This window comes from Hyperolius riggenbachi, chromosome 2 (assembly GCF_040937935.1).
Source record: "Hyperolius riggenbachi isolate aHypRig1 chromosome 2, aHypRig1.pri, whole genome shotgun sequence".
Classification (NCBI taxonomy): domain Eukaryota; kingdom Metazoa; phylum Chordata; class Amphibia; order Anura; family Hyperoliidae; genus Hyperolius; species Hyperolius riggenbachi.
In genome coordinates, this window is record NC_090647.1 from 24,952,699 (window position 1) to 24,967,192 (window position 14,494).

At 53.6% G+C, this 14,494-nt stretch overlaps 1 protein-coding gene across 8 annotated transcripts in view; it reads right to left on the minus strand.

The window, feature by feature from the left end:
* The window catches only part of ARAP1 (ArfGAP with RhoGAP domain, ankyrin repeat and PH domain 1), a 485,498-nt gene that overhangs the window by 68,746 nt on the left and 402,258 nt on the right, over positions 1 to 14,494 (minus strand). Inside the window, exon 34 of one of the 8 annotated variants that reach the window (XM_068266572.1) lies at positions 558 to 595. The exons of the other annotated variants lie outside the window; for them this stretch is intronic. Within the exon in view, the coding sequence (XP_068122673.1) occupies positions 578 to 595 (18 nt within the window). The 3' untranslated portion in view covers positions 558 to 577. The remainder of the gene's footprint in view (positions 1 to 557; positions 596 to 14,494) is intronic. 8 annotated transcript variants of the gene reach the window in all.

A 14,494-nucleotide genomic window follows, 5' to 3' on the forward strand; every position in this document is an offset into this window, starting at 1 on the left:
TGGAAGTAGGGTGGCTATGTCACTTCCTGTGTTGAAGCATGCTCACTGGATCTATAAGTGGATGGGCAGGAAGCTGGAAGTAGGGAGGCTATATCACTTCCTGTGTTGAAGCATGCTCACTGGATGTACAAGTGGATGGACAGAAAGCAGGAAGTAGGGTGGCTATGTCACTTCCTGTGTTGAGGCATGCTCACCGGGTCTGATGAGAACTAAAGGGTATTTTGCCAATACTTTTGAAGTCTACCTATTAACAATAATAATAACAATAATAAGAAGAAGTTGATGTTGAAGAGCTTGGCTTGTCAGTCACAAGGTCGGGAGGTAGGACTTCTGTATAGTCAGAAACTTTTTACTACAGAAGTACATCTAAACAATTTTCTGTTCAAAAACAAATTTGTGCTATTTTATGTGATTTTTTTTTTAAAATGTGTTTTAAGAATATTGTACATTTCCCTTCTACTAATATCAGCCAGCCTTCAGGAGAAGCTGTAAGATAATGGACAGCCCATCACAGCACACTGACCATGCGGATTAGGATAGACCCAGGTGGGAGTTACCTGGAGAAGGGGAGCCGCTCTCATACGTTTCCTAGAAGCTGGAAAGAAAAAACAAACAAACAGTAAGAAAAATCAATACTCATAATAACTGGAGACTTGTGATGCGTTATGAGCTATGAGCACATCAGAGGCATGATTCACTAAAGGGTGCTAACACAGTTAGCACACCAAAAAGCTTTGCACGTGCAAATTAGGGTGCCAAGTAGTTTGCATGGCAAAGCTGTTACTGTTCGCATGCAAAAAACACCTGCTTCACGTGCAAAGAATGCTTATCACGCTACTTAACACGCGATTTTGCATGCGAAGTAGTGCGTGTAAAACTTTACCGCGCAAAAACTTTACGCATGCTAAAGTTTACACACGCAAACTCACGCACGCAATTTCGTGTGTAGAGGCAATTTTGCACGTGATAAGCGGCTTTTCACTGGCATCCTAACAGTTCGCACGCTTTTGTGAATCAAGCCCCAGGTGCTTATGTATGGAGAACCAATGCAGGCAACTAGAGATGGGCCGAACGGTTCGCCGGCGAACGGTTCCCGGCGAACCTTGGTGGTTCGCGTTCGCCTCCCGCAGGCGAACGTTGCCGGAAGTTCGGTTCGCCCCACAATGCACTATGAGGGTGAACTTTGACCCTCTACATCACAGTCAGCAGGCCCAGTGTAGCCAATTAGGCTACAATAGCCCCTGGAGCCCCACCCCCCCCTTATATAAAGCAGGCAGCGGCGGCCATTACGGTCACTCGTGTGCCTGCATTAGTGAGAGTAGGGCGAGCTGCTGCAGACTGTCTCTCAGGGAAAGATTAGTTAGGCTTAACTTGTTCCTCCTGGGCTGGCTGCATACCTGTTCTGTGAACCCACCACTGCATACCTGTGCTATGAACCCACCACTGCATACCTGTGCTGTGAACCCACCACTGCATACTTGTTCTGTGAACCCACCACTGCATACCTGTGCTGTGAACCCACCACTGCATACCTGTGCTGTGAACCCACCACTGCATACCTGTGCTGTGAACCCACCACTGCATACCTGTGCTGTGAACCCACCACTGCATACCTGTGCTGTGAACCCACCACTGCATACCTGTTCAGTGAACCCACCACTGCATACCTGTGCTGTGAACCCACCACTGCATACCTGTTCAGTGAACCCACCACTGCATACCTGTGCTGTGAACCCACCACTGCATACCTGTGCTGTGAACCCACCACTGCATACCTGTTCTGTTCAGTGGACCCGCCACTGTATACCTGTTTAGTGAACCCGCCACTGCATACCTGTTCAGTGAACCCGCCACTGCATACCTGTTGTGTTCAGTGAACCCGCCACTGTATACCTGTACTGTTCAGTGAACCCGCCACTGCATACCTGTACTGTTCAGTGAACCCGCCACTGCATACCTGTTCTGTGAACCCACCACTGCATACCTGTTCAGTGAACCCACCACTGCATACCTGTTGTGTTCAGTGAACCCGCCACTGCATACCTGTTCTGTTCAGTGGACCCGCCACTGTATACCTGTTTAGTGAACCCGCTACTGCATACCTGTTGTGTTCAGTGAACCTGCCACTGCATACCTGTTCTGTGAACCCGCCACTGTATACCTGTTCTGTTCAGTGAACCCGCCACTGCATACCTGTTCTGTTCAGTGGACCCGCCACTGCATACCTGTTTAGTGAACCCGCCACTGCATACCTGTTCTGTTCAGTGGACCCGCCACTGTATACCTGTTTAGTGAACCCGCTACTGCATACCTGTTGTGTTCAGTGAACCTGCCACTGCATACCTGTTCTGTGAACCCGCCACTGTATACCTGTTCTGTTCAGTGGACCCACCACTGTATACCTGTTTAGTGAACCCGCCACTGCATACCTGTTGTGTTCAGTGAACCTGCCACTGTATACCTGTACTGTTCAGTGAACCCGCCACTGCATACCTGTTCTGTGAACCCACCACTGCATACCTGTTGTGTTCAGTGAACCCGCCACTGCATACCTGTTCTGTTCAGTGGACCCGCCACTGTATACCTGTTTAGTGAACCCGCCACTGCATACCTGTTCAGTGAACCCGCCACTGCATACCTGTTGTGTTCAGTGAACCCGCCACTGTATACCTGTACTGTTCAGTGAACCCGCCACTGCATACCTGTTCTGTTCAGTGAACCCGCCACTGCATACCTGTTCTGTGAACCCACCACTGCATACCTGTTCAGTGAACCCACCACTGCATACCTGTTGTGTTCAGTGAATCCGCCACTGCATACCTGTTCTGTTCAGTGGACCCGCCACTGTATACCTGTTTAGTGAACCCGCCACTGCATACCTGTACTGTTCAGTGAACCCGCCACTGCATACCTGTTCTGTGAACCCACCACTGCATACCTGTTCAGTGAACCCACCACTGCATACCTGTTGTGTTCAGTGAACCCTCCACTGCATACCTGTTCTGTTCAGTGGACCCGCCACTGCATACCTGTTCTGTTCAGTGGACCCGCCACTGCATACCTGTTCTGTTCAGTGAACCCGCCACTGCATACCTGTTCTGTTCAGTGGACCCGCCACTGTATACCTGTACTGTTCAGTGAACCCGCCACTGCATACCTGTACTGTTCAGTGAACCTGCCACTGCATACCTGTTCTGTGAACCCACCACTGCATACCTGTTCAGTGAACCCACCACTGCATACCTGTTGTGTTCAGTGAACCCGCCACTGCATACCTGTTCTGTTCAGTGGACCCGCCACTGTATACCTGTTTAGTGAACCCGCTACTGCATACCTGTTGTGTTCAGTGAACCTGCCACTGCATACCTGTTCTGTGAACCCGCCACTGTATACCTGTTCTGTTCAGTGAACCCGCCACTGCATACCTGTTCTGTTCAGTGAACCCGCCACTGTATACCTGTTCTGTTCAGTGAACCCACCGCATCAGTGCGCATACCTGTGCAGTTAAGTGAACCCACCTACCTACGTGAGTGCACGCAGTGTGATATATCACTCCGTGCATACCCGATATGGAAAAAACAGGTAGAGGAAGAGGTAGTGCCAGAGCCAGAGGAAGGCCACCCGGCAGGTCTGCGCGAGGTCGTGTAAATGTAATTTCGTGTGGACCTGGCCCACAGTATAGTGCTCGGAAGAAGGCACGTCCCATCACGTCCCAAGATTGTCAGGACGTGGTTGAGTATTTAGCGACACAGAACACCTCATCTTGCTCAGCCACCAGCGCTACTACCAGCACCACTTCCGCTGCATTTGACACTTCGCAAGAATTATTTAGTGGTGAAATCACTGATGCACAGCCATTGTTGTTACAGCCAGATGAATTTTCACCAGCTCATATGTCTGCGTTACGCGGCAACACTGTGGATGTAATGTGTAAGGAGGATGAAGGTATTCATTGTGAACAAGAAGCAGATCTGGGCACCATCCGTCATTCAGCTTATTTATTGTAAAAACGCTTGTGCAGTGTACAGTGTACAAAGTCAAATAGTTGTCACCTGGTATTCCATGGCGTATGTGGAGTGGGTTGGAGGTGGGTGCTCAGGGCTGTAGACGGGTCGGCCAAATGACGGATGGTGCCCAGATCTGCTTCTTGTTCACAATGGATACATGATTGCTTTCTTCTTGCCATATATGTGAGGCACACGTCAGTGGCTGAGTATCAAATAGTGCAAGATACCGTTACAAGCAGGAGTTTTTGGGATATTATTTTTCTCAACCCACAGATCCTTCCTGATCACAGCAGGAGTGCCACACTCACTTTCTCTTTTGACAACTAAGGAGGATGAAGGACCTACTGATGGTGCATGTTTGGATTTTTCTGAGTCAAGCGAAGCTGGGCAGGATGATTACGATGATGACGATGATAGGGATCCTCTGTATGTTCCCAATAGAGGAGATGAAGAGGGGGACAGTTCAGAGGGGGAATCAGAGAGTAGTAGGAGGATAGAAGTTGCTGAAAGAAGCTGGGGCAGCTCTTCGTCAGAAACAGCTGGTGGCAGAGTCCGGCACCATGTATCGCCACCTATGTACAGCCAGCCAACTTGCCCTTCAGCATCAGCTGCTGAGGTCCCCATAGTGCCCACATCCCAGGGTGGCTCAGCGGTGTGGAAATTTTTTAATGTGTGTGCCTCAGATCGGACCAAAGCCATCTGTTCGCTCTGCCAACAAAAATTGAGCCGTGGAAAGGCCAACACTCACGTAGGGACAAGTGCCTTACGAAGGCACCTGGAGAAAAGGCACAAACAGCAATGGGATGGCCACCTGAGCAAAAGCAGCAGCAGCACACAAAAGAAAAGTCACCCTCCTTCTCCTCTTCCTCCTTCAGGTGCATCATCTGCTTCTGCCGCTTTCTCCCTTCCACCTTCACAGGCACCCTCCTCCACTCCGCCTCTGCCCTTGAGCGGTTCCTGCTCCTCTGCCCACAGCAGCAGTCAGGTGTCCGTGAAGGAAATGTTTGAGCGGAAGAAGCCAATTTCGGCCAGTCACCCCCTTGCCCGGCGTCTGACAGCTGGCGTGGCGGAACTGTTAGCTCGCCAGCTGTTACCATACCGACTGGTGGACTCTGAGGCCTTCCGTAAATTTGTGGCCATCGGAACACCGCAGTGGAAGATGCCAGGCCGCACTTATTTTTCGAGAAAGGCCATACCCCAACTGCACCGTGAAGTTGAGAGGCAAGTGGTGTCATCTCTTGCGAAGAGCGTTGGGTCAAGGGTACACCTGACCACGGATGCCTGGTCTGCCAAGCACGGGCAGGGCCGCTACATTACGTACACAGCCCATTGGGTGAACCTGGTGGTGAACGATGGAAAGCAGGGCGCAGCGGACCAAATTGTGACACCTCCACGGCTTGCAGGCAGGCCTCCTGCCACCTCCTCTCCTCCTGCTACATGCTCTTCGCTGTCCTCCTCCTCCTTGGCTGAGTGGCAGTTCTCCTCTCCAGCTACACAGCCCCAGCTCCGCAGGGCCTATGCTGCATGTCAGGTACGACGGTGTCACGCAGTGTTAGACATGTCTTGTCTCAAAGCGGAGAGTCACACTGGAGCAGCTCTCCTGGCTGCTCTTAAGAAACAGGTTGATGAGTGGCTGACCCCGCACCACCTGGAGATAGGCAACGTGGTGTGCGACAACGGCAGCAATCTGCTTGCCGCTTTGCATATGGGGAAGCAGACACACATACCCTGCATGGCACATGTCATGAATCTAGTGGTTCAAAGATTTGTGGCAAAGTACCCTGGCTTAGCAGATGTCCTGAAGCAGGCCAGGAAGTTCTGTGGGCATTTGAGGCGGTCTTACACAGCCATGGCACGCTTTGCGGAAATTCAGCGGAAAAACAACATGCCGGTGAGACGCCTCATTTGCGATAGCCCGACTCGATGGAACTCGACCCTGCTCATGTTCTCCCGCCTGCTAGAACAGAAGAAAGCCGTCACCCAGTACCTCTACAACTACAGTAGAACGAAACAGTCTGGGAAGATGGGGATGTTCTGGCCCGACAACTGGACACTGATGAAAAATGCATGCAGGCTCATGCGGCCGTTTGAGGAGGTGACCAACCTGGTGAGCCGCAGTGAGGGCACCATCAGCGACTTAATTCCCTACGCTTACTTCTTGGAGCGTGCTGTGCGTAGAGTGGCGGATGAAGCTGCGAATGAGCGTGACGAGGAACCGTTACGGCAGGAACAGGCATGGGACCAATTTTCATCAGACCCAGCTGTTTCCTCAACACCTGCGGCAGCACAGAGGGGGGAGGAGGAGGAAGAAGAGAAGTCGTGTGCAGAAGACGAGTCAGACTCAGAGGATGATGAGCAAGGTGTTTCTTTGGGGGAGGAGGAGGAGGAGGAGGAGGAGGAGGGGACAGCGGCAGGAGAACAACCGCAGCAGGCGTCGCAGGGGGCTTGTGCTGCTCAACCTTCCCGTGGTATTGTTCGCGGCTGGGGGGAGGAGGTTGACTTACGTGACGTCACTGAGGAAGAGCAAGAGGAGATGGAGGGTACTGGATCCGACTTTGTGCAGATGTCGTCTTTTATGCTGTCCTGCCTGTTGAGGGACCCCCGTATAAAAAACCTCAAGGGGAATGAGCTGTACTGGGTGGCCACACTACTAGACCCTCGGTACAGGCACAAAGTGGCGGACCTGTTACCAACTCACCGGAAGGTGGAAAGGATGCAGCACATGCAGAACCAGCTGTCAACTATGCTTTACAATGCCTTTAAGGGTGATGTGACAGCACAACGCCAGCAAGGTACCACTGCCACTAATCCTCCTCCCGTGTCCACGCAGTCAAAGACAGGACACTCCAGCGATCTCATGGTGATGTCGGACATGCGGACATTCTTTAGTCCAACGCCTCGCCGTAGCCCTTCCGGATCCACCCTCCACCAACGCCTGGAACGGCAGGTAGCCGACTACCTGGCCTTAAGTGTGGATGTAGACACTGCTGTGAACAGCGATGAGGAACCCTTGAACTACTGGGTGCGCAGGCTTGACCTGTGGCCAGAGCTGTCCCAATTTGCCATCCAACTTCTCTCCTGCCCTGCCGCAAGCGTCCTGTCAGAGAGGACCTTCAGCGCAGCTGGAGGCATTGTCACAGAGAAGAGAAGTCGCCTCAGTCACAAAAGTGTTAAGTACCTCACCTTTATCAAAATGAATGAGGCATGGATCCCGGAGGGCTGCTGCCCGCCCCAAGACTAAGTCAGTCCCCGCACACACAGCATCTCTGCCTGCATGCCGTGTGACTGGCTGCCTGGGCTGCCCCAAGAAGACTAAGTCGCTCCCAGTCCCTCCACACAGCATGTCTGCCTGCAGGCTGCTTGACTACCTTCTCCGCCACCACCAACAGGGTCTGGGACTCCAGGCAGATTGCTGAATTTTTTAGGCCGCTGCTAGCAGCGGCCGCTGTAATAATTTTTATGGTGCGTGTACATGACTGCCTAATTTTTCTGGCTGCACTGCGGGCAGCTGCAACAACAAAAGAAAAGGCATGTACATGCGCCCATTCCCCTTCGTTATCATTACCTTGCCGTGGTGAAGGGGCTTGCGTATCACAATGAAGCAATGACCGGCGCATAGATGAGTGTCTCGGGGGGCACACAAAAGATAACAAGGTCATTGCTTCATTGTGGTCAGACCAAATTTGATCAGCTGGACAGTCACTGTTCTGTCATTCAGCTACATCAGCCAGGCGACCATATGGGCTGTAAAGCCACCAAAACCTGCACTCTCGCCATGGTGCGCACCAGTCCAGCACTGCCGTCACTACACAAACAGCTGTTTGCGGTGCGTTACACGGTGAGTTTGGTGTGTCAGTGTGAAGCAGTACCTTAATTACACTACCTGATTGATGTATACACATGCAAGATGTTTTAAAGCACTTTAGGACTGTCATTTAGCATTCAATGTGATTTCTGCCCTTAAAACGCTGCTTTGCGTCAAATCCAGATTTTTCCCTGGGACTTTTGGCGTGTATCCCACTCTGCCATGCCCCCCTCCAGGTGTTAGACCCCTTGAAACATCTTTTCCATCACTTTTGTGGCCAGCATAATTATTTTTTTTTTTCAAAGTTCGCATCCCCATTGAAGTCTATTGCGGTTCGCGAACTTTAACGCGAACCGAACCTTCCGCGGAAGTTCGCGAACCCGGTTCGCGAATCTAAAATCGGAGGTTCGGCCCAACTCCTGAGGCAACAACACACAGCAGGGGGTACATGTCCCGTATACAAGCCAAGTGGTATTCTACTCCCAAAACAAAAAATTCAGTATCTACTCTATTTCATAAAAGAACATTTGTGTGTAAAAACATTTACTTTCATTGCAGAGAGCAGTACAGCATAGCTTATCTCTGTCTAATATCATTGCCGGAAATAATCTCTCTGCCTGTGTCTTCACTCTGCTCCCCTGCTTTTTGACGAAGTGACTCTGCTGTTGCCAGGGTGATATGCCTGTTCAGCAGGGGGGGGGGGGGCAGCCTGAAGGCACAGGCAGAGAGCTTCAGCCAGGAATGATTATATTTGCCAAATATTACCAGAGATATGCATGCTTCTTGTACTCACATTTTTACACACGGGGAATGCTTTCAATGATCTTTTATGTAACTAAAGGTGGCCATACATGTCGATTTTTTGCATCAATAAAGAGAAGAACAACAGCAGAGAAGTGGTTTTGTGTCATATCGCACGGCTGTTAGAGATGGTTTATGAGATGCTAATATTTTTAGCTTGCATGCAAATGAAATGCAACCTGCATACAATATCCATGACATTTGCATGTAAACTAGAATTAGTCATCTCTCAATGACCATCTCTCCTGGCTGAAAACCAACGGGGGCACCCAAACGTCTGCTTAAAGGGAACCTAATGGAGAAGGATATTAATTTTTCCTTTTAAAATAATACCAGTTGCCCGACTCTCCTGCTGATCCCGTGTCTCTAATACTTTTAGCCACAGCCCCTCAACAAGCATGCAGATCAGGTGCTCTGACTGAAGTCAGACTGGATTAGCTGCATGCTTGTTTCAGGTGTGTGATTTAGCTACTACTGCAGCCGAAGAGATCAGCAGGGCTGCCAGGCAACCGGTATTGTTTCAAAGGAAACATCCATATCCCTCTCAGTTAAGGTTCCCTTTAAGACATTGAAAGTTGACAAGTTGGCAATTTTGGTAGCATTAGGTCCTTTTCATAAAACAGTGCTCTGTGTCGCTGATGTTTGACTCCTATGTAGTGCAGACACCCGGCATTCAATGACGCAATTTGCATATCGGCATGCCTCGCTGCCCCAATTTACCTTCTTTGCTGCAAATCGCAGCCTCGGATCCAGTGCATCCAGGTGTGAAAATGTACACTCTTTCCTGCATATCATGGCTTTGGAAGGGGGAGTAGGTTTAGGGTAGGAGGGGGGTTAAGTGTTGAGCACCATCTGGGGGGGGTCAAGGTTTAGGTATCGGCAGAGAGAAGTCTTAGAGATAGGAATCAGTAGAGGGAGGTCTAAGGGTTAGGCATGTATAGGGGAAGATCTTTAAGGGTGACTCCAGTGAAAATAATGTAATGAAAAAAGTGCTTAATTTTTATAATAATTATGTATAAATGATTTAGTCAGATGTAAAATCTTTCCTCTCCCTGATTTACATTCTGACATTTATCACATGGCGACATCTTTACTGCTGGCAGGTTATGTCAGTGGAAGGAGATGCTGCTTGCTTTTTTGGCAGTTGGAAACAGCTGTTATTTCCCACAATGCAACAAGGCTTCCACCGTGTGATGTCAGCACCCTGGTCCTGACAGCACACAGTGGGAGGGGTTTCACAATATCAGCCATACAGCGCCCCCTGATAATCTGCTTGTGAAAAGCAATAGATTTCTCATGGGAAAGGGGGTATCAGCTACTGATTGGGATAAAGTTCACTCCTGGGTTACGGTTTCTCTTTAAAGGGAATGTTCAAGCAAAATAAAAAAATGAGTTTCACTTACCTGGGGCTTCTACCAGCCCCATGCAGCCATCCTGCGCCCTCGTAGTCACTCATTGCTGCTCCAGTCCCCCGCCACCAGCTAGTTCTGCTTCTACCAGCCCCATGCAGCCATCCTGTGCACCCGTAGTCACTCATTGCTGCTCCAGTCCCCCGCCGCCAGCTAGTTCTGCTTCTACCAGCCCCATGCAGCCATCCTGTGCCCTCGTAGTCACTCACTGCTGCTCCAGTCCCTCGCCGCCAGCTAGTTCTGCTTCTGCCAGCCCCCTGCAGCCATCCTGAGCCCTCGTAGTCACTCACTGCTGCTCCAGTCCCCCGCCGCCAGCTAGTTCTGCTTCTCCCAGCCCCATGCAGCCATCCTGTGCCCCCGTAGTCACTCATTTTCATTACTGCTCCATTCCCCCGTCGCCAGCTAGTTCTGCTTCTACCAGCCCCATGCAGCCATCCTGTGCCCTCGTAGTCACTCACTGCTGCTCCAGTCCCTCGCCACCAGCTAGTTCTGCTTCTACCAGCCCCATGCAGCCATCCTGTGCCCTCGTAGTCACTCACTGCTGCTCCAGTCCCCCGCTGGCAGCTCGCCGACCTCGGAGGTCGGCGGGACGCATTGCGTACATTTTTACGCATTACTGCTAGTGCAGGAACATTAACACATAAATTTTTACGCATTAAACCAGCAATGCGTATAAATGTATGTGTTAATGTTCCTGCACTAGCAGTAATGCGTAAAAATGTACGCAATGCGCCCCGCCGACCTCCGAGGTCAGCGAGCTGCCAGCGGGGGACTGGAGCAGCAGTGAGTGACTACGAGGGCACAGGATGGCTGCATGGGGCTGGTAGAAGCAGAACTAGCTGGCGGCGGGGGACTGGAGCAGCAGTGAGTGACTACGAGGGCACAGGATGGCTGCATGGGGCTGGTAGAAGCAGAACTAGCTGGTGGCGGGGGACTGGAGCAGCAGTGAGTGACTACGAGGGCATAGGATGGCTGCATGGGGCTGGTAGAAGCAGAACTAGCTGGCGGCGGGGGACTGGAGCAGCAGTGAGTGACTACGAGGGCACAGGACGGCTGCATGGGGCTGGTAGAAGCAGAACTAGCTGGTGGCGAGGGACTGGAGCAGCAGTGAGTGACTACGAGGGTACAGGATGGCTGCATTGGGCTGGTAGAAGCAGAACTAGGTGGTGGCGAGGGACTGGAGCAGCAGTGAGTGACTACGAGGGCACAGGATGGCTGTATGGGGCTGGTAGAAGCAGAACTAGCTGGCGGCGGGGGACTGGAGCAGCAGTGAGTGACTACGAGGGCACAGGATGGCTGCATGGGGCTGGTAGAAGCAGAACTAGCTGGTGGCGGGGGACTGGAGCAGCAGTGAGTGACTACGAGGGCACAGGACGGCTGCATGGGGCTGGTAGAAGCAGAACAAGCTGGTGGCGAGGGACTGGAGCAGCAGTGAGTGATTACGAGGGCAAAGGATGGCTGTATGGGGCTGGTAGAAGCAGAACTAGCTGGCGGCAGGGGACTGGAGCAGCAGTGAGTGATTACGAGGGCAAAGGATGGCTGTATGGGGCTGGTAGAAGCAGAACTAGCTGGCGGCGGGGGACTGGAGCAGCAGTGAGTGACTACGAGGGCACAGGATGGCTGCATGGGGCTGGTAGAAGCAGAACTAGCTGGTGGCGGGGGACTGGAGCAGCAGTGAGTGACTACGAGGGCACAGGATGGCTGCATGGGGCTGGTAGAAGCAGAACTAGCTGCCGGCGGGGGACTGGAGCAGCAGTGAGTGACTACGAGGGCACAGGATGGCTGCATGGGGCTGGTAGAAGCAGAACTAGCTGGCGGCGGAGGACTGGAGCAGCAGTGAGTGACTACGAGGGCACAGGACGGCTGCATGGGGCTGGCAGAAGCAGAACTAGCTGGCGGCAGGGGACTGAAACAGCAGTGAGTGACTACGAGGGCACAGGATGGCTGCATGGGGCTGGGAGAAGCAGAACTAGCTGGTGGCGGGGGACTGGAGCAGCAGTGAGTGACTACGAGGGCACAGGATGGCTGCATGGGGCTGGTAGAAGCAGAACTAGCTGGCGGCAGGGGACTGGAGCAGCAGTGATTGACTACGAGGGCACAGGACGGCTGCAGGGGGCTGGTAGAAGCAGAACTAGCTGGTGGCGGGGGACTGGAGCAGCAGTGAGTGGCTACGAGGGCACAGGATGGCTGCATGGGGCTGGTAGAAGCAGAACTTGCTGGTGGCGGGGGACTGGAGCAGCAATGAGTGACTACGAGGGCACAGGATGGCTGCATGGGGCTGGCAGAAGCAGAACTAGCTGGCGGCGGGGGACTGGAGCAGCAATGAGTGACTACGAGGGAACAGGATGGCTGCATGGGGCTGGTAGAAGCAGAACCAGCTGGCGGTGGGGGACTGGAGCAGCAGTGACTACGAGGGCACAGGATGGCTGCATGGGGCTGGTAGAAGCAGAACTAGCTGGTGGCGGGGGACTCGAGCAGCAGTGAGTGACTACGAGAGCACAGGATGGCTGCATGGGGCTGGCAGAAGCAGAACTAGCTGGTGGCGGGGGACTGGAGCAGCAGTGAGTGACTACGAGGGCACAGGATGGCAGCATGGGGCTGGTAGAAGCAGAACTAGCTGGCAGCGGGGGACTGGAGCAGCAGTGAGTGGCTACGAGGGCACAGGATGGCTGCATAGGGTTGGTAAAAGCAGAACTAGCTGGTGGCGGGGGACCGGAGCAGCAGTGAGTGACTACGAGGGCACAGGGTGGCTGCATGGGGCTGGCAGAAGCAGAACTAGCTGGCGGCGAGGGACTGGAGCAGCAGTGAGTGACTACGAGGGCACAGGATGGCTGCATGGGGCTGGTAGAAGCAGAACTAGCTGGCGGCGGGGGACCTGAGCAGCAGTGAGTGACTACGGGGGCACAGGATGGCTGCATGGGGCTGGTAGAAGCAGAACTAGCTGGAAGTGGGGGACTGGAGCAGCAATGAGTGACTACGAGGGCACAGGATGGCTGCATGGGGCTGGTAGAAGCAGAACTAGCTGGTGGCGGGGGACTGGAGCAGCAGTGAGTGACTACAAGGGCACAGGATGGCTACATGGGGCTGGTAGAAGCAGAACTAGCTGGCAGCGGGGAACTGGAGCAGCAGTGAGTGACTACGAGGGCACAGGATGGCTGCATGGGGCTGGTAGAAGCAGAACTAGCTGGTGGCGGGGGACTGGAGCAGCAGTGAGTGACTACGAGGGCATAGGACGGCTGCATGGGGCTGGTAGAAGCAGAACTAGCTGGTGGCGGGGGACTGGAGCAGCAGTGAGTGACTACCTGGGCACAGGATGGCTGCATGGGGCTGGTAGAAGCAGAACTAGCTGGCAGCAGGGGACTGGAGCAGCAGTGAGTGACTACGAGGGCACAGGATGGCTGCATGGGGCTGATAGAAGCAGAACTAGCTGGAAGCGGGGGACTGGAGCAGCAATGAGTGACTACGAGGGCACAGGATGGCTGCATGGGGCTGGTAGAAGCAGAACTAGCTGGTGGCGGGGGACTGGAGCAGCAGTGAGTGACTACGAGGGCACAGGATGGCTGCATGGGGCTGGTAGAAGCAGAACTAGCTGGTGGCAGGGGACTGGAGCAGCAGTGAGTGACTACGAGGGCACAGGAAGGCTGCATGGGGCTGGTAGAAGCAGAACTAGCTGGTGGCGGGGGACTGGAGCAGCAGTGAGTGACTACGAGGGCACAGGATGGCTGCATGGGGCTGGCAGAAGCAGAACTAGCTGGTGGCGGGGGACTGGAGCAGCAGTGAGTGACTGCGAGGGCGCAGGATGGCTGCATGGGGCTGGTAGAAGCAGAACTAGCTGGCGGCGGGGGACTGGAGCAGCAGTGAGTGACTACGTGGGCGCAGGATGGCTGCATGGGGCTGGGAGAAGCAGAACTAGCTGGTGGCGGGGGACTGGAGCAGCAATGAGTGACTATGTGGGCACAGGACAGCTGCATGGGGCTGGTAGAAGCAGAACTAGCTGGCAGCGAGGGACTGGAGCAGCAATGAGTGACTACGAGGGCGCAGGATGGCTGCATGGGGCTGGGAGAAGCAGAACTAGCTGGTGGCGGGGGACTGGAGCAGCAGTGAGTGACTACGAGGGCACAGGATGGCTGCATGGGGCTGGGAGAAGCAGAACTAGCTGGTGGCGGGGACTGGAGCAGCAGTGAGTGACTGCGAGGGCGCAGGATGGCTGCATGGGGCTGGGAGAAGCAGAACTAGCTGGCGGCGGGGGACTCGAGCAGCAGTGAGTGACTACGAGGGCGCAGGATGGCTGCATGGGGCTGGGAGAAGCAGAACTAGCTGGTGGCGGGGGACTGGAGCAGCAGTGAGTGACTACGAGGGCACAGGATGGCTGCATGGGGCTGGGAGAAGCAGAACTAGCTGGCGGCGGGGGACTGGAGCAGCAGTGAGTGACTACGGGGGCACAGGATGGATGCATGGGGCTGGTAGAAGCA